The sequence below is a fragment of the Lissotriton helveticus genome, chromosome 7 (assembly GCF_964261635.1).
Source record: "Lissotriton helveticus chromosome 7, aLisHel1.1, whole genome shotgun sequence".
NCBI classification, from domain to species: Eukaryota; Metazoa; Chordata; class Amphibia; order Caudata; family Salamandridae; genus Lissotriton; species Lissotriton helveticus.
In genome coordinates this window covers 714,325,204-714,349,514 of record NC_136068.1, presented here as the reverse complement: position 1 = coordinate 714,349,514, position 24,311 = coordinate 714,325,204, and the positions used below count along the sequence as shown (strand labels likewise).

The 24,311-nt window shown below is 46.1% G+C and overlaps 1 protein-coding gene across 1 annotated transcript in view; it reads left to right on the top strand.

Moving 5' to 3' along the window:
- STK32A (serine/threonine kinase 32A) overlaps positions 1 to 24,311 on the top strand; it is a 574,428-nt gene that overhangs the window by 359,835 nt on the left and 190,282 nt on the right. Inside the window, exon 3 of the mRNA XM_078650656.1 lies at positions 4,654 to 4,691. Within this exon, the coding sequence (XP_078506782.1) occupies positions 4,654 to 4,691 (38 nt within the window). The remainder of the gene's footprint in view (positions 1 to 4,653; positions 4,692 to 24,311) is intronic.

Sequence of the window (24,311 nt, the reverse complement as noted above, 5' to 3'; positions counted from 1 at the left end):
CAGAGAGGAGTGCTAATAACAACATAACGTCATCACACAAATCTCACACCATCTCATGCAGCATGACTTGACTTTAACGTACCACCGAGATCAACTTTTTAAACATATAATAACTTAGATGCATGGCTTCTTAACGCAATCTCTTTCCTTCTTAATTTGATTTTCATCATTGCATGACAAGTATGCCCACGGTCATGGGGTGACTGTGGACCAGTCTGCTGCGATATACTTAACTGCAAAGTACTATGTATGTGCCTTTGCAAAATGTATTACTGTTAATGGTACAATGTAAATGTAAAATAGTTAACTTGTTGATTTGTTGGTATGCACGTGACTCCGCAACGTGAAAGGCTTAGTAGGGTATTTAAGAGTAGGGCACCAAAAAAAACTCTAGAGCAGGCTCCAGTATCATACTGTGAATGCCTGACAGGGCACTTGACATAATTACTCATCTCAATTGAAGGTTTCCAATTGACTCAAATTCAACATGGACAACATTTCCCAGTACCAGGGCTTTAAGAAAAGTGCACTCTGGGAGTTGAAGTCTTGGTTCATTCAATCGAAGTGGAGGAACACAATTTAAAAATAATGATTTATAAAAGAAAAGGTCAATTCTGAAATCTGATGTGACTGGTAACAGGAAGTCAGCTGCCCTCTCTACCTGAGTAGCCTGGCCCCAGAGTAAGCATATCATGTTGTAGCGAAGGAGAACTCCAGCACATCACTTTAGACTCTGACAGAGCGGGTCTGTCACTGAGGGGGAGCGAATGGGAGGTCGCGACTTCCCGCTGCAGCGAGGTGTGCGTGAGACCAGCCGCGGAGCAGACCACTGGCTCCTATCCACGGACACACCGACATCTGCCAGATTGCTCATGTGGACTTAAGCGAAACCTACGCCCGTGGCTTTCAGTAATTAAAGGCAGATGGGCTTAAAGCGGTGTCCTTACAGTTTTAAAAGGATATTGTTGATCAGCTCACCCGTGGAGTGCCCCGCCCGCGGCCCTGCCACCCTGGTGGAGCAGGGAGCAGCCGAACACACTCACACTGCCTAACAGCGCGCAGCCGACCGCACCATGTTCCTCCCAGACTGCCTGTGGGCACGGAATTCACCTGCGGAACGTCCCGCCTTCCACCCGTTGACGGGCTCCTTGCTTCCTCACTGAATGGCCCTGCCTGTCCCTAGTGGGCGTCCGGGCCTGAGGCAGCTGCAAACCCCTCTATTGTGAACGGGACCAGTCTAACTGAGTACACTTCCGCTGACGAGAGCCACTCCATCTGTACCTTGCGCCAAGAGCGCGTCGTCCCCCGTGCCCCTCCACCTACAACTTTCTCACGTGCGCCATGGCTTCACTGTTGGGTTGGACCGTTTTACTGTCTGAGTCCATTGTAAGAACTCCTGGGCTTAAGTAGTGTGAAGGTCTTGGGCAAAAAGGCTGATGGGAGAATGACTTGTAGACTTCTTTGGCTGCATACCACCCGATCATTGGTCTTCAAGAGATTTAAATGGGAAACAGGAAATGTCATGGTAAAAAGCAACTAGGTCGTGGAAAGCGATTTTATGCATGCATTTTTATATAGCGCGAACTTTACCCAGAGGTGTCAGAGCGCGTTACAGTAGAACGAAGTAAACTACATAAACCTACACAGCCTTTTGTCTCTAAGCCCAGTCCTTTTCAAACTGGGCACCCCGACTTCCTGTTGGGGTAAAAGGTTCCTTATCTTCTTTATGGGGCCATCTGGACCCAGAAAGAAGATAAGAAACCTTTTACTTCAGCAGTAAGTCAAGGAACCCAATCTGAAAAGGACGGGGCTTGAAGAGAAAGAACTACATCATGGCGACCTCTTCTCCAATGGCTGGCCACCGTTTAGGAGGCCAGCCAATGGAGAAGAGGGGCGGGGCTTAACCATCGCTATTGAAACTCACTCTGAGACATAAAATCTCGCGAGCTCCACTGCGCATGTGCGCAGTACGCCACGCGAGACCTAAAAAGGAAAGATCTGGAGGCCACTCCTTTTCATATAACGCTGCTAGGCTCTGGAATGCCCTCCCTCTTCACTATCGCTCAGTAACACAACATCTTCCTTATCGGAAGCTTCTTAAAACCTGGCTGTCCCAGAATGTAGCACTATAGGCCATTTAGTTCGTTTCAGTTTGACACTACCAGCGCTGGGATGCCTTCGGGTAGCCATGCGCTTACACGTGTTAAATAATAATTACCACGCATGCTTTTACGATGACATAAGAATATATAATGCTTTGTAAAGGCATGCGCGATAAAGGCATATGCATGGTAAAGATTTGTCTAGTAAAGCCATGTGTAGTAAAGGCATTTCCATGGTAATAGACGCCTTGTAAAGGCATGCGTGGTAACTCCATGCGTAGTTCCGTCATACATCCGCAGTATGAGAGTAGCAAAGTAAGCTTTCCTCTAACAGAAGGTAGCAAAAACAATCTTCTATTTTCCGTAGAACATATTCAACCGCTCAGACTGGTGCATGCTTTCATCGCTCACCGATCATGTACAATTAAGGCATGAATGAGACATAGGTACCAGACAGATCTCTGACGCAGCTGCCAAACGTACGTAGAGGGATATATGAGTGAGTGAATATGTGAGTTGTGACACCATTCTCACTTAGGAGATATGACATGTCAGCACCCCGAAGGTCCTGCTGCTGTCACTCAGAAATCTGCTGTGTTTATTGATTCTTAAGTTTTCCACATATTGAGAAGTAGCAGTAACCTATTAGGTCATTGTTATTTGGAGTAGCCAATTCACTGCCCAATTAATTATGCTCTAGGAAGGCCCTAGATTGACATGTTGGTGTCAATCTCTTCAAAAAGGTTTTAAATGTGCATGACGCAGCTTTGGTGCTGAATCTGTTCATTTTTTTTTACAAAAGTAAAATCTTTGTATTTAGTTTTGCGAGCAGAAAAATAGTGGAAAAGATACATAATGCATGGCTGCAGGATGACTACAAGGTGAGCTAATTGGGCATCTGACTAATGCGACATCGCATTGTAGGTAAGCGACCATGGTGGTATGAGCTAACCAAATGTCCAATAAAGATCCATATAATAGCAGAGAAAGAATACATGATAAATGACTGTAGAGCGATGATACAGATAATATCTTGGGTGCCATAATATAAATGAGCTAGGACCACATAGGTAGCAGAGATCATGGTATTAGTGTAACAGGTAACAATAATGTGGTCGATTTGTCTACTGTATACCATGTTTTGATGTAATGTGTTACCAAGGATTTCAAGTATCTCATAAGGGAATAAACCATTATTAGAAGAAAGAATGGGAAGGAAAGGAGGGAAGGGGAATCAAGGCAAATGAGGTCCTTATTATGATGTCGGGAAAAAAGCATCAGACAGCTCGTCGGAGGCTCTCCGCCCGACATCATAGATTTCCATCTGACCGCCGTATTATGATACTGACAGTCGGAGGGAAACCAGTGGAGGGCAGTGGGCAGAATTGTAATCCCAAAATGACGGTGGAGCCAGCCTCGGCTCCGCCGTCGGAATTGCCATGTCACTTTCCGCCTGCCCTTTCATGGCGGTCTGACTGCCATGAAAAGGCAGGCCGGCAGAAAGTGACTTTAGGGGCCCCTAGCAAGCCCCCCTTCCCCCTGGTCCTCTGCAATGGGGCCTGAGGGGTACCTGCATTTTTCTATTGCAGGTTATGGAGCGGTACTTTTCCGGCCACTGCACAAGCTTCAATGGAGAAATGGATGTTTACGTCTGCCTCATGGGTGGTCGCATTCAAATTCGTCGGATGGAACCGCAGACTGTTAGTCGGTCGGTTTCCATCTGGACACAATGCTGGTCGGACACTTGTCCAACCAGCATCGTAATTAGGGCCTAACTGCGGTGAGCTACACGTGGAAAATAGACATATTTCTCTTAAACCCCAACTCCAGCGGATTCCCATTTTTAGATCCCTTGCCTGTACTCCACTTAACACTGCCTGGATGTCCAGTAGGAGCGCCCCGATGGCGAGGGAGTGTTAGCAGGGTCATTTGTCCAGCACCTCGCGTTCAACTAGGAACCTGTGTTTAGCTCTCTTTTGGTTTTTATGGTATTTGATGAAGCTAGAAATATTTCCAGCCGGCGCAGATATTGTTCAGATTTGCCTGGGCCTCTCTGAACATCTGACAGAGAGCCTGATCTTTATGACTGAGGCGGGTATTTACTCGTGAGAGCTGCAGTCTGTAATTCAGATGAGATTTCTAATGCACATTTCTGGAATGCCTGCCTCCCTAATGGCACTTTAGAATGGTGTTTTAGTGCTTTGAAGTGGCATGACTGAATCTAGCAGAACAGAGGTATGGTAAATGAGGGAAAAGGAGGAGGCGGGGTTGGGTTGCGAGGCGTACTGATGTTTGTGACACTGCATTTCCATGTATTTCAGGTATTTTTCCTTTATTTGATTGGCTGCTCCGTGTCACATAACTCTATCATAAAATTCTCATTCACCCTCTTCATCTAAGAAACCATGTTTAATTTGTTTGCATTCTTTTTACCAGAGGTAAAATGCCGTCAGTTCTGTCCTCTGAGTTTTTTGGGCATGCCCTAATGCTGTGTAGTTTACAATCATGGCTTGTTTGCTGATTCAATGTACATATTTTTTGTTTCCCACAGGGATATCAAGCCTGACAACGTGCTACTCGATGAGCAAGGTAAGAGGCTCATGCCCCATAATGATGTAGTACGCCCATGAATTCTTCGGAGTATGTGACTGTTACCTACTTACCTAGTGCCTATGGGAAGCTAGACCACTTAGACAGCCCTTACATCGAGCCCAGCCAACCACCACCTTTAAAGATTTCGACTTTCAGGAGGTAGTCAGGTCGAACAGTCAAGGATAAGCTTTGGAGGACGGTGTTTAGCAGAAAGCCTAGCTCAGCAGCATATGTAAAACAGACTTTAATTAGAATGCTAAAGTAGTGTTATAAGATATCAGACTTTTATTAATATTAGAAAAGTATGGTCAGCCTTCTTAAGAAGTTTTGTGGTGCATAATGTTTGCATTATCTTAGTAAATATGCAACAACATTGTCAGAGAAAGGTGGAGGTTGTATGTTGGGAAAGTAGGAGTTCAATCACAGTGACCATAGCCTGGATCAACGACTCACAGTGCATTCTCAAAGAGCACCACTTTGTATCTTACTGCTCCATAGTCTCTTATAAATGTTCAGGGTGCATACATGTCAGCTGAGGGTCTCCGTACTGAGTGCCACAGGTGCGTGTAGAGCAGTGGAACGGAGCTAGTGGTACTCTGTCAAGTAGCCAAGCATGTTGGCCTGCCATTGACAGCATGGCGTTGATGTGGTGTGAAATCTGGCGCTCTTTCTCCCTGGGAGCTTGTCCCTAGTTGGTCTCTAGGGGGTCATGAATAAGTTGGGAAGACCTGGTGTATTATCTGAAGCTCACATTCTTGATTTTGAGGGTACTGGCTCTCCATTGCAGCAGAGATCAGGGTTGCAGTGGCTCACAGCATTAATGGTCTGTCACACTGGGTACTACGCACCAGCCTTGTGCCTGAGGGGGGTGCAGAACAGGAGACTTCAAGCTCTGGGTGAATTGATGAACAAGAGTGACAGGTTGCCACAAGGGGTGCTGCTCATGGAATCACACAAGCTTTGTCAAGTGGTTGTCCAAATCTTTAAAATGGGCTAGTCAGGGCAGCATTACCGCAGATCTCAACTTGAGCAGCATAAAGTACCTCCTTCCAAATGAGAAGTACTGGATCTAAAGCTTTGGTTTTAAGGTGGTTCCTTCCCTGCTGGGCTCAGCAAGCATAAGGTAAATCTCCTCCGCAGTCTTAAGTATATAATCATTATCCCTTTAAAAAGAAGGCAGACAAGGGTTATTTCTAAGATTGTATCTTTTCACTACACTATTGTGCAGACCTTCTTTAAATAAAAAAGTATACAGTCTGGAAGAGCCAACTTTTAACCAGTCCTGGGGACAGTGGACCCAGTCCAATGTCCCATGAAGTTGCAATGTAGCGCACAATTACTGTTGGAACATATTCACAGCAAAGTGCATCTCCTATTCATTTAACAAAAGATCCCCGACAGCCATTAGTTTTCAAAAATGTCAACTTATTTTTGTGTATTTTTGGGTGGATTGTTTGTGTTCTTAGTACAAAGCACAAGATATGGGGAATGGATAAGTAATCCATGAATTTCGGTGATGGGCCTGTCCATCACCACGTTTTCAGGTTTTCAATTATTGTTCAAGCATTGCTATATGGTCACACCTGGTCGTGCTAGAATTCTTTCAGTTTCACAGAGTGCAACCAAGGGTCCCATCTCAGATTGATGATTTAAAGTCGGGTTGGGCACATAACTTTTCAAATGATTCCAGATGGAAAGAGGTATCTAAGGAACAGTGCAGATGGGAATGCAGGCAGAGGGCGACCGGCAATTCTAGCTACCATTCTGGCTACCACTAAACTTGTTATAACTCTACAGCTTTAGGGGCCACATACATACAAAGGATTGACCTTAATATTAGTACCACTCCTCACATGCACTCAAGCATATGCAATCTACACACAATCGGGGGTAAGTGAGTGTGCCTGGTCTTGACTTTCTACAGATTTATCATCAAGAGCAATATGCACTATCCTTACTTGGGTTCAGGAAAAAGGTTTGTACCCCTCCACTATAATCCACTGCCACCACCCATCAGAAGTGTCATGGCCTTGTCATGCAGACAGAAGTCAACCACAATAAAAAGAATGTCACTTTTGATGGACCCCCAACATCTAGTAATTTAGTGCTCTGCTGACAAGCAACATGCTGTAATCATGTATGCTCACTTGTCATGAGACACGTGACAAGTGTCTTCTCCAACAGATAACACACTGAGTATCCCAGAACATTTCAATTAGGAGCTGGCTGTTACATAAGTATTGTGTCAAGAATTTCTACTTTACCTGTCAGGTGTGGCAGTAGCTGTTTGTATGTGTGGCAGTGTGAATGTGTGTGTGTGGACTTTGTGTGTACGAACGTGTTTGCTTATATGTTATGTTGTCAGCATTTTTGTAGTATGTGTCTGCAATTAGTCTAGTCGGGTATCTCTCTTGGAAGTCTGGAGGGTATTTTCTGCACATTCCTGGGTTTTCTCACTGGCTGCATTCACGGTGGTCCAGTATCTTTGTATTAGGTCTGTGAGTTAATGGTTTGTTCTTATTTAGTGATGGCTCTTATTGCTCTAGAGGGAGTACAACTGTGTAATCTTTGTGGGACTGAGTTTACTTGTGATTATTGAGCCAAGGACTCTTAACTTGAAAGGGTAAGTGGTTGTCTACAGAACAACTGATTTTGCATTGATGTTTTGTTTGGAGGTTCCCCATTGGGAACTATACAACATTGATATTGTGAGGTTTAATGTGTGAGATGATCTCACTAATATGTTCTTTTAGCTATGACAATGATGGCTATGTGTGTGTCCACGTATGTTCCATAGTTCCCAGGAAAGTATTTGTGAGGTCCATCCGCATGCACTTTAACAGGAACTCAATGAGCAACCCAGTCGCTGGAAGGTTATTGAGAGGTCCACTCAGATGTGGTTTACAAGGAAGGCAGAATAATTAATCGGTTTTACGGTTAGAGGTCAACTCTGGTGTGGTTTGCTAGGAATGTAGAGCAGTATTCATTTTCTAGGAAAATATTGGTGGGGTCCACTCAGGTCTGGTTTAAAAGGAACAAAGGGGCAGATGTATTACACCATTTTGCGATTTCCTATTTGCGAATCCCTGAGATTCGAAATTAGAAAATCGCAAAATGGAATGCATGAAAGTGTGTTTAACACTTTATGCGATTCCTAGGGGATTGCAAATGGTCTACCTCATGAATATTAATGAGGTAGGTCGTAAATTGCGACCCCCTAGGAATCGCAAAAATCACAGGGATGGTGGCCTGCAAGGGGCAGCAGACCACCATGTCCGTGATTGCTTTTAAATCAAGCAGTTTTTCTTCTGTAAGCAGCCTGTTTTCCTTAACGGAAAACGGGCTGTTTTACAAAAGTGAAAATGAAAAAGTTTCCTTTCATTTTCTAAGAGCAGGCAGTGGTCCATGAGACCACTGACTGATCTTAGAAAAAGAGTTTACAGACATTCACAAATGGGAAGGATTTGCGAATTGGTTACCACTTACTTGAAGTAGGTGGTAAAATGCAAATGTTTTGCGACCAAATTTCGGTTGTAGAATATTCATGGATACTGATGCGAATCAGTATTAGGAATGGACGCCCTAAACACGCCCCTTCCTAATAGCAAATCGCAAACCCATTTTGCGATTAGGTAACAGGTTACAGAATCGCAAAATAGAGTTTGCTGCATCGGAGGAGCATTTCTTTGCGTTTGCAAATGGCCAATTCTGCGAATCAGCCGTTTGCGAAGGCAAAAAATGCTTGATGCATCTGGTCCAAAGAGGATTGTTCGATTCGCAGAAAATATTTGTGGGATTTGCATAGGTGTGTACTTTAACAGAAACCCAGATAATTACTCAGTTCCTAGAACTCTAATGTAGAGGTCAAGCCAGATGAAGTTTACACAATTACCAAGAGAATTTTGTGAGAAAAGCCTGTTTTCTCTTTCACTCTTAAATTCAACCATAGTTGGAAGAAATGATTTTGATATTTAGGTTTGCTATGTATTTAGTGTGTGGTGGTAAAGTACTTCAGTGACATGCAAAGTTAAGTTACGCAAAGGTACACAAAGAATAATTGGGGATTTTTGTGGCCTTTCCAAACCTACTTCAAAAGTGTGTGCTACAGAATCCCATTTTGCTTGCTCAAATGAAAAAAACCCATAGGAAAAGCCGGATTTAGTAACCACCTTTCTGACCAGTCTGTCAATTGTTTGAGAACAGGCAAAGAATCAGTAGGCTAAGAGTAGTTACATTAGTGTAATTGAATGTAGGACGACAGCCATTTCTGTGTTATAAAGTTATATATTGATAGTAGATTGACCTGCTTCACCAGCTCCTTTGCCTGATAGGGTGATTGGCGAGGCATGCTTTCTGAAGCTCTTGAAGATGATTGCTGCTCTGTTTTTCATGGATTGGAGGGTGGTGGGTCAAGGCATAGGGCCGAAGGGAGAAGTCAGCACTGTGACTCACTCTTTTTAAAAAAAAAAAAAAATTATTTATTGGTGTAAGAAGATCTATGCACTGATCAGCATATACAAAAACGAAAATCATATACAGTGTAAGTGCCTACATCCGCTATGGGCCGGCTATGTATGTTCGCTTTCTAAATCAATTTTCAACAATTGTACACGGCCCATCAGCCGACATCCAGCGGACCGGCGGCGTGATATTAGTTTAACTCCCATTCGTTTGTCAGTGCTGTAGTTGTTTAGGTATACATCAATAATCTTACTTTTTCACCTTTATATACTTAACTTAAAACAAACATAACAGTGCAACACCCAACATGTAGATTTCCCCTCGTTACAGCCACTCTGCATCACAGCATCCTCCCTCCTCAAAGCCAGCAGTACAGAATATTGTGCATCTTATTGTCACCTCCAGGTGCGTACCTCACTCCACGCCTGTTTCCGATTCTGCCTCATCATGTATTAGCAAATAGGCACGCAGGTACCCCCAATAGTCCTTAGGCCTAGAGCCGCCCGGCAACTCCTCCTCGTATGTGGCAAGCGTGTCTCTACAATAAACCATATCCCTAATCCATTGCTTTACTTCTGGAGCCCTCTTGCTGTTCCAGTGGAGAGACACCCTTCTCTTAGCCAGCAGTAGTGCAATAGCACAAAATTTGCGTTTCAGGGCTCTCAGTTGCGGAACAATACCCAGTAAACAGATTTTCGGATCACACAGCATGGAAACCCCAAGCATGTCATTCAAAATTTTCACGACTTGTTCCCAAAAACCGGCCACTTTACAGCAATGCCATGCTAGATGCATGAAGTCTGCATCCTCCCGTTTACATCTGCAACATTGAGAATCATCCCTCAAACCATATTTATACAGTCTCTGAGGCGTGTGGTACACCTGATGTAAATACTTATAATGTATAATTTTCAGGTTCCCGTTCGATGTTAGCATACTTGTGAGCATGCAAGAGGATTCCCATTCTACATCTGTTAGGGGTTCTGCAAGTACAGCGCTCCACTTGTCCCTGGCCTTGTGTGTATGTTCCCCCACCGCCTCCTGCATAGCCGCATACAGTTTGGACACTAGATGGGACGCCGTTGGTGTGGTGAGGAGTAGTTGCAGGGGTGCAAAGGTAGGAGGCTCTTCCGGATGTGACGGGTAGTGTTCCCGGAGCGCTCTCTGCAGCCGAAAGTGGTTGAAGCTAAACAGAGGGGATGGGTTCCTGATGTATTGTAACTGATCTAATGTCTGGAATGCTCCATCTTTGTATAGATCCCCCAGAGTGTCTATTCCCGCCCTTCTAAATAAATCCATGCCTACCCGCTCCTGCGTCACCGAAAGGGCAGGGTGATGTGCTAGTGGAAGTGCTGGTGCATACAATGGTAGGTTGTGTGCTACTTTACCCATCAGCCTCCATGCCTCCGAAGTGGCGTTCACCGGATTAATGTCACGGTCGTGTAGCCTGTTGCGCTTATGTGTCAGTATGCTTGCCAGTGGGATCGGGTCTGCGTCGCCGGCTTCCACGGCCACATGTGTCAGAAATGGCACCTCGTGGTACCAGAAGTGTGCGTATTGCGCTTGCGCGCATAGGTAATATAAATATAAGTCTGGCACTTTGAAGCCCCCCCTGGCATATGGCAGCGTCATGGTATGCAGTTCCATTCTTGCTTGCTTCCCCGCCCAAAGCAAATTAAGTACTAGCGTTCTGATATTTCGGAATACAGCAGCCGGAGGTTTGATCGGAATATTGTTAAATAAATACAGGAATTTTGGCAGTAGCACCATTTTGACAATTGCCGCCCTGTCTGCCAATGATAGAGGTAGCCTGTTCCATCTTTTAATTTTTTCCTCCAGGGATGAAATGGTCCGCCCGTAATTCGTTCTAATCACAACTTCCGGGTCTCTGTGGAACCATATGCCTAAGTATTTAGTGGGGTCCTCTTGCCATTCCAGCGGATAGTCCAGTTTTATCGGACTTGTGCCGTCTGTCAGGGATACGACAAGGGATTTATTCCAGTTTATCTGCAATCCGGATTGGAGGCCAAATTTTATGTATTCTCGTAGAAGCGGATTGAGATGTTGTTCCGGCTGTTTGACATATAGTACCATGTCATCCGCATATAGCGAGATATGGATTGGCCTGGAGGGTAGTTGAATCGCCGAGTAGTGGTGGTGTTGCCGTATTTTGCAGGCCAGTGGCTCTAACACCAAGGCGAAGAGCATCGGCGAGAGTGGACACCCCTGCCGAGTTCCTCTGCATATTTGAATGGGTTCTGATATGTACCTGTTCACGCGGATGCGTGCCGTTAGGTTGTTGTATAGCATCGCTATCCATCCCAGGAATATTAAAGGGAATCCCATACGCACCAGCACTGCCTGGAGAAAGGGCCAGCTAATGGTGTCAAATGCCTTAGCAGCGTCAAGTAACACTGCCACTGCCTTTGTCTCCGGGGCCAAATAGTGTGCCAATGCAAATAGTGTGCGGGTGTTATGTGAGGTGGCCCTATCGGGGATAAATCCAGACTGATCTGGCCTGATCACTAATGGCATAAGAGGTTTTAGCCTGTCCGCCAGTAGACTAGCTATAATCTTGGTGTCTACATTTAATAAGGAGAGAGGGCGGTACGAGTCGCATTTATCCACCTCCTTGCCAGGCTTCAACAACGTGATAAGTAGGGCTTCCCTCAGAGAGGCTGGTAGTGTCTGGGCCTCATGTGCCGCCCCGTATAATCGCACTAGGTGCGGGGCTAGTAAGTCTGCGTATGTTTTATAGAATTCCGTTACAAAGCCATCTGGCCCCGGTGCTTTGTTATTGGGTAACCGCTTAATGGTGTCTGTAACCTCCTCCACCGTTATGGGGCGTTCCAAATATTTCCTATGTCCGTCAGCTAGCCATGCCATTTCTATATCTTCCATGTATTTCAAGAGTTCTGCCTGTGGGGGTGAAGGGCGTGCCCTATATAGTGTGCCGTATGTGCTCATAAATTCCCTCAGAATCCCCTTCATGTCCGTGACCGTCTCCCCGGTGTCAGTACTGATGGACGCTACATTCTGTGGCGTTTTACCTGCGCAGATCTTCGCGGCCAGTTCCCTACCGGGTCTACCGCCTTCCCCATATCGTCTAGCCGTGGTTCGCTTGGACACATAGTTAAGTTCGTCAGTTGCGAATTGATCGTGTTCCGTTAACAGCGTCTGAATGTCCCGCAATACTGCAGTGTCTCCCGTCTGGGTATATGTGTGTTCCAGTGTCTGGATGGCCTTTTCACGCGCGTGGAGTTGCTGCCGTATATCTCTGAGGATGCCCGAGGTCGTACTGATACAGATACCCCGAATTGTAGCCTTAAAGGCCTCCCACAGCAAACCTGGGTCCTCTGTTGATGGGCTGTTAATTTCAAAGTAATCTACAATCGCCCTCTGTATTGTGTCCACGTATATGGGGTCCCGCAATGCGGCTGCGTTGAAGCGCCAAGTGAAGGGTGGTGGATCGTAATATGGGATGGCTATTTCTAACAGTACCGGATTGTGATCAGAAAGTGTACGTGGTAAGTGTTTGATATCTACAACCCATGATAGTACTTCTTGTGTGCCCAGCCAGTAATCTAGCCTAGACCAACTATTGTTTGCTGCATGTATGTGTGTCGCCATTTGCAGCCCTGGGTTACGTGCCCTCCACATATCAACCATATGTAGGTCCTCCATTGCGTCCTGCAGCATCGTTTTGGCATTCCCATGCTGTTCCAACGTATGCGCTGCTCTATCTAGCGTGTCCTGCAGTGTAACATTGAAATCTCCACCCCATATCAAGTGAGTCGTCTGCATATCAGCGATGCGGTGCCACACTGTATTAAAAAACCCCGGGTCATCCACATTAGGACCATATGTGTTCACTAATAGTAGCTTTTGTCGCCTGACCGTGCCAGCTATCGCCACGCTTCTCCCATCTGCATCTCTGTGTACCTGTGTTATCTCAAAGCCCGTCCCCTTTTTAATCAGTATTCCCACCCCTCTGGAGTAGGACGAGTAATTGGAGTAGGTCACTGATTCAGCCCATTTAGTACCCAGCGTGGATGTGCCCTCCCGACTCAAGTGTGTTTCCTGTAAAAAAACAATGTTAATTTGCAATCTGTCAAAGTAAGCAAACAGTTTCCTGATTTTTTTCGGGTTACCTAGACCTCGCACATTCCATGTGAGAAATTTGAGGGTACTAATACTGGCCATTAGCATGCTCGTGTAGAAATATTACGCATTGTTGGCATGGAGCCCTCATTGAATAGTATGTGTGCGTCGTGTGACATCTTACTGCTTCCGAAAGTGACAGTGGTTTATTCCGTGCTTTAATAACATCCACATGTCCATTTATTACCATGGAGTTCGCCATGCTTCTTAGATACAGAGGCTGCATTCGGGTGTATCTCAAACTTCCCGCCCACCCCCCTCCCACTTTAGCTCCCAAACTTCGCCAAAGCCATCCCCAAACAAACTGTAACTTTGGTGTCGAACATGTTTTGGGGTACACCCGCATGGGGGTGTCGCCAGGTTCACACATCTCCATCCACATAGTGGATGTGGACAGTCGCACGTATAGTATTCGTTATTATGCATGTGTGTAATAACCCTCAATCCCCTCCAGTTAATCAGCATACGTGAAACAGTGCAGTAACTGCCCCTTAAAGTTCCCGCATATACATGCGGCGGTGCAGCTGACGTGTGGAGCCATGGCACCGACCCTTTCACTCTAGCCGGTGAGTATTAGGACGACAGTACATGCCAGGGTGCCTGCCGTCAGTTTGCGGCCCCCCTCTCCCCTCCGCTAGTCTACCCCGCTTCCTTCTTAGCACACAGTACTGCCGTTACTCGTTTGCCAAACGTCTTCCCCATGGCATCACAGTTCCATGGCATGTACTCACAGTTAGTTCGCAAGTGCCTCGCCAGTCTATCAGTAGTGTCAAGCGACGTCTTCATAACTCAAAAGTGTGTCCGCTGACAGGTGCAGTTGTTGCGAGCTGCATCCCGTTCGTGAGCATCATAGTTCAAATCAGCCTGTGCACAAATAATCTCGGTCATTCCACATCGCTCGTTGGTTCATTCCTTTCTTGCTGCTTTCGTCGTTTTACTTGTTGTTTAACATAGTCGTGTGCCGCCTGCACCGTCTGAAGTATAACCGGTTTCCCGCCAGTGATGATTTTGAGTTTCGCCGGATATAACATGGCATATTCCAGGCCAAGGTCCCTCAACTTCTTTTTTACCGGAGCGAATTCCTTCCGAGCAAGTTGCACCGCCATTGTGTGATCTGGATAAAATTCCAGCGTGTTCCCTTGATGCGTAATTTTGCCCATTTCTCTTGCCAGCCTCAAGATCGTGTCTCTATCCCTGTAATTCAGCATGCGGGCGATGATCATGCGAGGGGCAGCGCCAGACTTCGGGACCGGAGCCAGCGACCGATGAGCTCTCTCCACCAGAAACACTGGGGACATTTTTTCAGAGCCGAAGATCTCTTTCACCAGTCCTTCTATATAGGTCTCCATTTTCCCTGTGTTTGTGGATTCCGGCAAACCCGAAATCCGGACGTTGTTGCGCCTGGACCTGGCTTCTTGGTCCTCCACCTTGGCTCGCAGGCTTTCCACTGTCTTTTCCAGGCCCCCGCAGGCTTTGGACGTTGTTTTTTGGTCGTCTTCCACCTGTGAAATGCGCTGTTCGGCTTCTAGAATGCGCCCGTCATGTTGTTCAATTTTTGCCGCCATGTTGTCCACTCTCTGTACCACATTGTCCAGTTTCCCGTTCATCTCCTGTAGGCTCTGCTGGATCGCCCGTAGCACCGATTCCATGCCCGATCCTTCCGATGGGTCTTGGCCCCCTTCCGCTTCAGGGTCTGGTACCGTGCTTTTTCCCTGTTTCCGCGTTTCGAACTGCAGTTTTGTTTGTTGCCGGTCTGGCTTCCCCATGTCGTGGAGTTGTTGTGGCGTAGTTTGTCCGCTTGAGTTAGGGCTGCTAGCGCTCGTCGCACTTGTCTGGTGGTAGGCGCGATGTGTGGTTGCTGCAGCCCCCCACCTCGCCGTGCGCGCAGTCATCAGCTGGTCAATGTAGGTGTGTGTAGGAATCCGTCCGCCGTTGAGTGGCGCCTTGGAAATGTCGCGGGTAATGTAGGTTATGGATCTCTTGGGGTGTCTCAGCAGCAGTGCTCTGTTGCCAATGTGGCGTCGGGTAGTCGCGATACGTGGTCGCTGCAGCCCCCCACCTCGTCGTGCGCGCAGTCAGCAGCCGGTCTACATAGGTGTGGGTATGAGTCCGTCCGCAGCCAAATAGCGCCTTGTGAATGTAGCGAGTAATTCAAATTATGGGTCCCTTGGAGTACCGCTGCAGCAGTGCTCTGTTGTAAATTCGGCGTCGATGTAGCGCGATGTGCGGTCGCTGCCACCCCCCATCTCGCCGTGCGCGCAGATATCAGCCAGCCATTACAGGTGCGGGTAGGAATCTTTCCGCAGCTTAGTGGCGCCACGTGAATATTGCAGATAAGGTATGGTATGGATCTCCTGGGGAGCCGTGTCAGCAGTAATCACTCTCCTGAAATTAATGGCGGCGGTTCAAGGTAATCGACAGAGCCCATAGCATTGCTGCATGCGCGAGGACAGTTTGCCAGACCTTCGCGCCGTATTGTTTGAGCTATGCGCGGGTCGCCTCTCCTACCTCGCCGCCGTCTCAGCCCTCGGTGTGTGGGTGGTTGAAAAGACGCGCAGCTCCGCAGCAGCGAGGGCAGGGAGCCCCGCTCAGTCACCAATTCTCAGCGCTCCACTAGCCCGCCAGATAACCACGGGGGTCTGCACAATAACTGGCGCTCGGCTTAGTTGATCTCGGCTAATGGTCCTATGCGTTCCATTGGCGCCGCCATTTTCGCTCTCGTGAACCGCACATCGATTTGCCGCTAATGTCTGCTCTGCGCTGTGTTGTCCCGCCGCATTGCCTTACTTGGAGGAACTTTAGCTGCGTCTGTAGTTTTGCCGGGTCAGCACCCTGCCTCACGCTGCCTGGTCGCCCCTCTAGCGCCGAGTCGCCTATCATCACGAGCGGCCATTTTGAGGTGCCGCCTCGCGATCTCCGTCTCCCAGGCTGGAACAACCTTGGTTAGCCTCGTCGGCGTCTTCTTCATGCAGATCAATATCGGCCGTGAGCTCCGATGTCCAATGCACCGCTGATCACTGCATTTGGTGTGGATTAAAGGGGTCAAAGGCCGCTAATCGTGCGACCGTCCGGCGGAGCTGACTCACTAGCCAGCCATTCCGCAGTGCGCCCTCTAGCGCCCCCCACTGTGACTCACTCTTTACCTTAGACCCCCTTAACTGTTGGGTGCCTGGGTAGTAGAACAATATGGGAAGCCCAACTGGAAAAATTAAATAATGTAGGTGAGCAGCACACAGGAGAACTCTCAGCAGTCAAGAAAGGCACAGTGTGGAGAAAAAGAAAGAGTGAAAAACACCAGGGAGTTGGGATTACAAGAAGAGCCAATGTTGGGGAAGGCACAGCTGAAGGCGCTGGGAGGGGGATACTGTGATACATTTAGTGAGGGAGGGAGACATTTGTGAGCATTGAAAGGAGCACCACAAAAGTGCCACACAGAGGTACGCACAGCGGCTAGAGCGCCTAACTCCACATTTCGGGGCTCACAGTTCGATCCTCCATGTCGGTGGCAGCTCTGCTCAGGATCATGTGACTCTGGCTCACTTAATCTCCCAGATAGCCCACAGCGTTTTGAAGCCTTAAGGGGTGATATTGAGTGGTGGCAGCACAACCGTAAGCGACAAACATACTTTATATAAAACAAATAAAGAACAAAAAAAAACACAACCTGTACCTACCCGAAGAACGTGGAATAGTAAAGAAAGGGGCATTTAAAACAACCAAAGAGAGCAATTTCATCACCGTACGGCGTACCGATATATTGTCTCACTCAAATCTTAATAATTGATGACAGTCATGTTTAACAATATGATGAATAGTAGCAGCAAAATTAAGCAGTATATTAAGCTTCTAAAAAGTATTTTGAAAATCTGCACATTTGATAAAAAGCATTCACAGGTGAGGCTGACAAAAACCATTGCTGCCTGTGCTTTTCTGACACTGCCCTCTAAAAACAGTGGCCTCTATATATCTGACGCAATACACGCAGCTTCAGGTATACAAAAGGACATGAAGGAGATCGTGTAGACCCTTTTAGAAAAGGTTATGCAGGGTATGAATAGTGGCAGCACAAATGATGACTTACACTGGGTTGGAGCATGGGAATATACAGTGGGAGGAGCCAGGGTCGGCTTTAGGGCAATGCGACCTATGCGGCCGCACTGGGCGCTGACCTGTGGAGGGCGCTGACCTCAGAGAGGGCCGCTGTGTTTAGCCATAACTTATGATTGGAGAGATGAGGGGCACTTTCGCCCAGTGGCAGTGGGAGAATCTGAGAAGGTGGTCATAGGATGAGGAGGCGCCAAAAATGATTGTCGCACCGGGCACCACCAACGCTTAAGCCGTCTCTGGGAGGAACGTAGAAAGAAGGGCGACATTGGAGAGCCCTATAACACAGGGCATGATGCAGCACAAGGGACAGTGCACAATGAGAGTTGGGCAGCACATGGCGATAGGTGTGGGGGTGGAAAGAAGACTGTGGGGCACTATATCGGGAGCAGCACAGGTGTGCTGCACTATGCAGTGCTCACCAACGGGCTGAAAGAGGATTGTCTAACAAGGGAGGCTGGGGCAACATAGTACATAATGCACAAAAGGTGTAGAGCCGTGCCAGTGCACAACTGGGCGAGAGTAACAGCTGGACAAGGACTGAAGGAAGGGGGGACACTCGGGAGTTATAATTGGAACAGTCCATGAGAACCACAAAATGTGGGGCGATAACTCACAGTGGAGTAGAAGTAGAAGGAACAATACACGCATAAAGGAAATCCCCAGCAGGAGGAGTGTCAAATGTGTGATGAGGAGAGCCACACACGATAGGACTCAGATTAGTGAGGGCTGGAACAAGGAATAATGCACAACATTGCGATGGCAGTCCCAAAAATGGAACACAACAGTGTGTGGGAGGGGGAGGAGAGACACATCTGGTGTAATGGGAAAGCAAGTCGCATATTGTCGAGTGGCAAATGGATAAATATAATGGACAATGCAAGAAAATTGGAACATTATGGGGGTTGGATAGACATAACAGGTGGATTAGGGAAGAAAGAGCGACACTCTGAACCATTCAGGGCGCAGATCTGGAGTACTATATTATAGGAAGAGGCACACATTTATAAGGGTATAGGAGGAGGGGATGAACAAGGTGCCTTAAAGGAAACAGCACAGGGGTTTCCCACCACCTTGGTACAACACGCCAGAAATGTTTGAGAAGTAATTGAGAGGCAAGGGATCCACAAAGTGATATGGGCAGCCACACCTGAAGAAATGGTTGAGTGATAAAGGTGGGAAGGAAGTAAGAATTACTTTGCAGTCTAAATGGTAAAAGGATAAAATTACACCTGGGTAACAATCACAGACAGACCATGGCAACAAGAGTGAAAGCTGGGAAGTGCCATACAAAAAATGCATTGGAAAGCTCTCGCCCTACCTCACTGAAGGAGGCTTTGAGGTGGGTCTGCCTTTCTGGTTTGGATACAGATTAACAAAATTCCTCAACCAGCGTTCCTCTGCTCTAATGGAGCGGCCACCGCTGGACTGCTACCAGGGCCTGCATGCGTTCTATGTATGACCTCTAATTTCAGAGCGTTCAGTGTTCATTAATTTACAAGCTGTCAGCATGATTTCTCGCATCTTTTTTGGAGGAAGTTTTTGAAAAGCCTAGCTATTCATCTTTCCCTGCTTTACCGTCTCTTCATAGTGACACTGTTAGATCACTCTGCAGTTCTCCTGCATACGGATCATTTTACTACGTGCTGAGAATCCAAGTAACAAAAGTACACAATACCTCGAGCTACAAAATTGTTTATGCGAATAGCAAAAGAGTGCATAATGCATTTTTCAGTCGAAATGTTCTGTACAAAGATTGCTCTATTGTGGAGCAATCATCTAGTTAAAAGGCAGTGACATAGGATCCTCGTATGTAACTGCATATTACGCCTGCAAACCTAATGCCCGCATCCCATCCAAGCCCTTTACTGCTGGCAAGGTATAGCTTCAAACCCCTCCCAAGAGGCGAGTCATTCCCCCCTCCCCAGCTTCAAGTGCGTCCATCTTACACTTTAAATCACACCACTGACAACTTGCTTTGGTGCCTTAAAAGGTTGCAGTTAATTAAACATAACATGGTTATACATTTTGCAATTTTCATGGTCATTTATAATGGTCATTTATAACATACATGTTAACACTTTTTTTGTCTTTGCAGTTATCTCAGTACATGCTTGGTCATTATGTGGTTTCAGCCAAACCAATTTCTAGGGAGGGGGCCCACATGTCTGGGCCTCTGCTTCACGGGTTTAGGCTTCAACTTGTTACCGACTTGGTGGGTGGCTGCAAGTGCCATCCTGCCTGCCACGGACCCCTTCTTGGCCCCTCTCTGCTCCTACGGGTCCCTGCTATGTGGAATCCCAAGGACCTTGTGTGAGTATCTCCTCTATCCTGCCTGAGGCTGAGTACTGACATCTCGCTCCCTCTGTACCCCTGCCGTGAGGCATCCCAAGGGCCCTGTGGGAGCATTACATCTACTCTGTCTATGGCAGTATGCCGTCACTGGCTCCCTCAGTGCCCCTGCCATGAGGCATTCCAAAGACACTGTGTGAGCCTTCCGTAGATCTACCTCTAGTAATTTATCTCTTTGATCTATCTTTCTTGGGTTCCTTCCACTTCACCTCTACCCCTGCGGCTGCGATGCCCGCCTCTTTCTGGTGTGGGTGAGTGGGAATTCATTTCTACTTTCTACGAGGGGGTAGTGTGCATGTATTGGGTCTTGTGCCACTTTTATCCCCCCCTCACCGCTCAACAGCTCGTCTCCTGATTTGGGGGACCGTAGCTTGCCATGGGGTGACCAATCCTGGTCGCCCCATTTTCACGGGCTATACGGGGGCTCCAACCTCTGGGCGGCGTTAGTCCTTGGCCCCCAGTGAGTCCGGTTTTGCCTTCCCCGGCCCAGGCTCCAAAGCACTGTACTGTAAGTGCGAGTGGAGACACAGCATAAAGCACAAGATGTACCGAAATTCAAACTGAGGTAACACTTCTGCCTCTTGTACGGTTGTACCTGAGACAGTATTGAGGTGGCAACACCCCTACACCACTATGTACATGAAGTGCCATCTGTCGGGATGATCCTCCAGGATCTCAGGTGGCTACTGACTATTGGGTGACTACTCAATAGTGACTATCCTTTGTTGGTATTAGTGTTTATAAGTGGCGTCCCAGGAGTTTGGTCGTTATTACTCTGTAAACTTTTAACCAAGATTCCCTATGTTAGGGTGAACAGATTCTGAGAGGCAAAAACCGGGACAGGCCAGACATAAAAGTAGGACTAAAGCCTTTAGTCTTACTTCTATATCTGGCCTGTACTGGTTTTTGCAGAGCCTTGTAAATATGTGCACATACATACAAATACACACACACTAGGCTTGTAACTGTATGTGTGTGTGAGTATATACATCTATTGCAGAACCCCTCCACCCTGAGCTGCCACCTGCGCTCCTTCCCTCTTTATGTCCGCTGAGAACAGGCAGCTGTTCCCCTCCTGTGCTGCCTGACAGAAACAAATACATTACTTAAACGCTCCATTCACAGGTGCCTTTGATGAATGAATTTTTTTACCTGCTTTACAGAAGGACCTGACATTTGTCCCAAAAACCGGGACACTGACTTAAAATTAAGAAAAGTGTTGGGGCACCGGGACAGTCCTCTTAAAACCGGGACTGTCCAGGGAAATACAGGACGTCGGGCCACCCTACCTATGTGCACTTGACTCATTAGTGGTAGCTTAGTCGAAAAGTTAAGGTTAAGCTAGAAGGCAATGAAGAGTTGGGTTGTGCTATCGTATGATAGGTGGCCCCTACTCCATTAACGGTCATATTTACTTATATGTCAACTGTCGTTTTCTTTTGCTGACCCCAGAGAGACTTAACTACATCATGGAATTCCAGAGAAGTGTCCTCAAAAAGTGCCTCAAATTAGCCACAAAGAGCATCTATAACGTATACATCATATTCTACATCACTTCATCTCTGTCCAACCTTTCCCCCTGTAACAGGTCTACCTATTTGCGACAGTGCTACCTCCTGTTTTCCACCAGTGACTGTTGTATTCTTCATAATTTTTAGCCACCTTATTATTCATGACCTTGCACAGAAAGACAGTAGTTCCGGCCCTTATTACATCCAGATTGGACTATGCCAACGTCCTCTATCTGGGCCTTCCGGAGATTTTACTCAATAGACTGCAAGTCGTGCAGAACGCGGTAGCCAGGGCAGTTTTGAGACTCGGACCTAGAGACTGGATCTCCCACCACCTGAAGAATCTGCACTGGCTGCCTGTCCGATGCAGAATACTCTTCAAAGCACTGGTCCTGGCTTTCAAAGCCCTGCATGGCATGGGGCCGCATTACATCCGCAGAAGAGTTTCATACTATGTACCTGGAAGATCCCTTAGGTCAGCACACCAACACCTAATTGTCATTCCAAAGTGTCTCAGAGCCCTCCGTGGCGGACGCTCGTTCCAAGTGCAAGTGGCGAGATTTTGGAACAAGCTGCCTCTTCCACTTAGGCAGGCCAAAAATATACTGGCTCTCAGGAAACAATTGAAAACCTGGCTGTTCCAACAAACTGTATAATGGCTGCCCACCCCGGGACCGTAGTTCCCCCTCTAGCCTCTGTATCTTTCTGTCTCAGCGCCGGGATACTTTGCTAAGTAGCTGTGCGCTATACAAATACATTTTTAACATAACATGAAGCAAGTGCTTTCTATCAGTTCCACTTGTGAAACTGACTGATTAGACTGTTTGCCCTGCACTCCTATGCCTTCTAGGGCCTTATCTTCGCTATGCAATACCTTAGAAACAATAAATAAATATATCAATGGCATAACACTGAGAGATGTAATTGTTTCTAAGAATGAATGATTACTGGGGAAAAAATACTACCTGAATGAGGCGTAACTATCCAGGGTTCCATTAGACTGTTAAAGTAAGAGATGCAAATGGATACAGAGTACATACATTTTCAAAAGGTACTGTGATTTCATCCAATCCTGATATTTTTTATCCCTGGTGAGGTCTGAAATTAAATAATTTTAAACTCAATTGCTATTGAAAGCACCTTGCTATTTGTTTCTTTGAACTAAAAGGCTTTGCATTTCCTTCTCATTCTTTGATATTTTTTCTGAGAAAATAACGAAATGTTCAAGGTGAACACGACTGCCCAGTGACACATATCATATTTTAGGATACGCTGCAGAGGCTCTATTTATCCCGCTTTTAAGTAGGGTTCCGCTGCCAATCGCTGGCAAGGTTATCCATTGTACGTTTTTATCTCATTTTCTTATTCTGCTACATGCCATCAGTTCAAACGATGAAAATACTGTTGCACGCTATGATCCATCCCGAGAACCTGTTAGCAATTACCTATCTAAGATATGACACACCTTGCAAATGTACCTTGTAAATAATTAATGTGTAATTTGATCTCTGTGCATAATGAATAAAGACAAATAAAAAAATTTAAAAAATGTTCAAGTTCTAGCCTTTAAATTGCTTCTTCAACATATATCTTAGCTCTAGTAAATTATTGCCCTTCTCAAGAGGTAAAATGGCCTTAAAATATGTCACCATAGCTTAGTTTGGGTACAACATAACTTTGCACAGTTTATTTGTGTTTATGAAAGGCCCACCTGCTAGAAGTTAGATCTTACTACATATTTTTCCTCATGGATGTGCCAGAGATGAGAAAAGGTCCCTGGCTCCCTGCATGTGAATTCATGTGAATTTTTTCATAACAATGAACATAATCCTCATACAGGAAGGTCCAGTTCACAAAATTGGCAACATCCAAGACTAACATCAGGAGATCTTCATCAATAAGAGATATGATCTGATAGACATATTAATTATTTAAAAAATCATGGACAGACAGCAATTGTCATGGTACAATAGAAAAAGGTCAGGAATTTCACTCCGAGTAAAACGACCTTGTCTTGACAATATAGTTTAATGAAAATATTGATTATGTGATTATGTGCAAATCTATATGCCTAAGACCTTTACTTCAGTGAATTTCAGGTTAGAAAAAGGATACGTCTTGTCACACTCCAAGACCAACAGAGAGAGAGAGAGGATGTTGATAATGCAGATAGGTAAAGCGATATTTAATTCAGTATGGAAGCATGTACCTTGCTGGAAAGGGCAGAGATTGAAAATGGAAGAGGCCATTCTGTGAATGATGTCACAATACGTCTCAAAAGCCCAGCTGACCTCATCAAACAAACATACTAGAATGCTTATTTTTGGTGATTGCAAGAGATGCAGGTCCAGGCAATGGGACCTTTTTTTCCTCCCACTGGATTGTTCCTTTAAATAAATTATGGGGTGCAGAACAAAGAAACAAGGGTCAGATGTATCAACATTAGGAATTGTGATTTCCAAATTACGATTCTTAACATACTGTACTTTGGAAATCGCAATTGCTATTGTATGGCAGTTTTATTTTTAAGATAGAGATTCCTAATGAGTCCTAAATTGATCTACCTCACAAATAATAATGAGTTCAATCACAGTTTGTGACCCACTAGGAATCACAGCCATCTCAGGCATGGCGGCCAGATGGTGTCAGCAGACAACCATGTCTGTGATTGCTTTTTAATAAAGCTGACTTTTATTAACTGCAGCCCATTTCCCTTAAAGGAAAAGGGACAGCATTTTAAAAAGAAATGTTTCTTTCTGCTTTTTTGTTTATTTAAAAAGAGCTTCCTCTTAAACAATATTGTTTTACATTCACAAAGGGGAACGGGACCATTGGGGACCCTTTTCCATTTGCAAATGTATTACCGCTACACTCCTGTAGTCCGTAATGTATTAATATTTTGCAACTGGAAATCTGTGGCAACATTTGAATACATATCCTTCCAATTAGGTATTTGGAACGGACGCCCTAAGCACATCCCTTGCAAATACCAAATCAGCATATATTCCCAAACCCAAATAGCTATTTG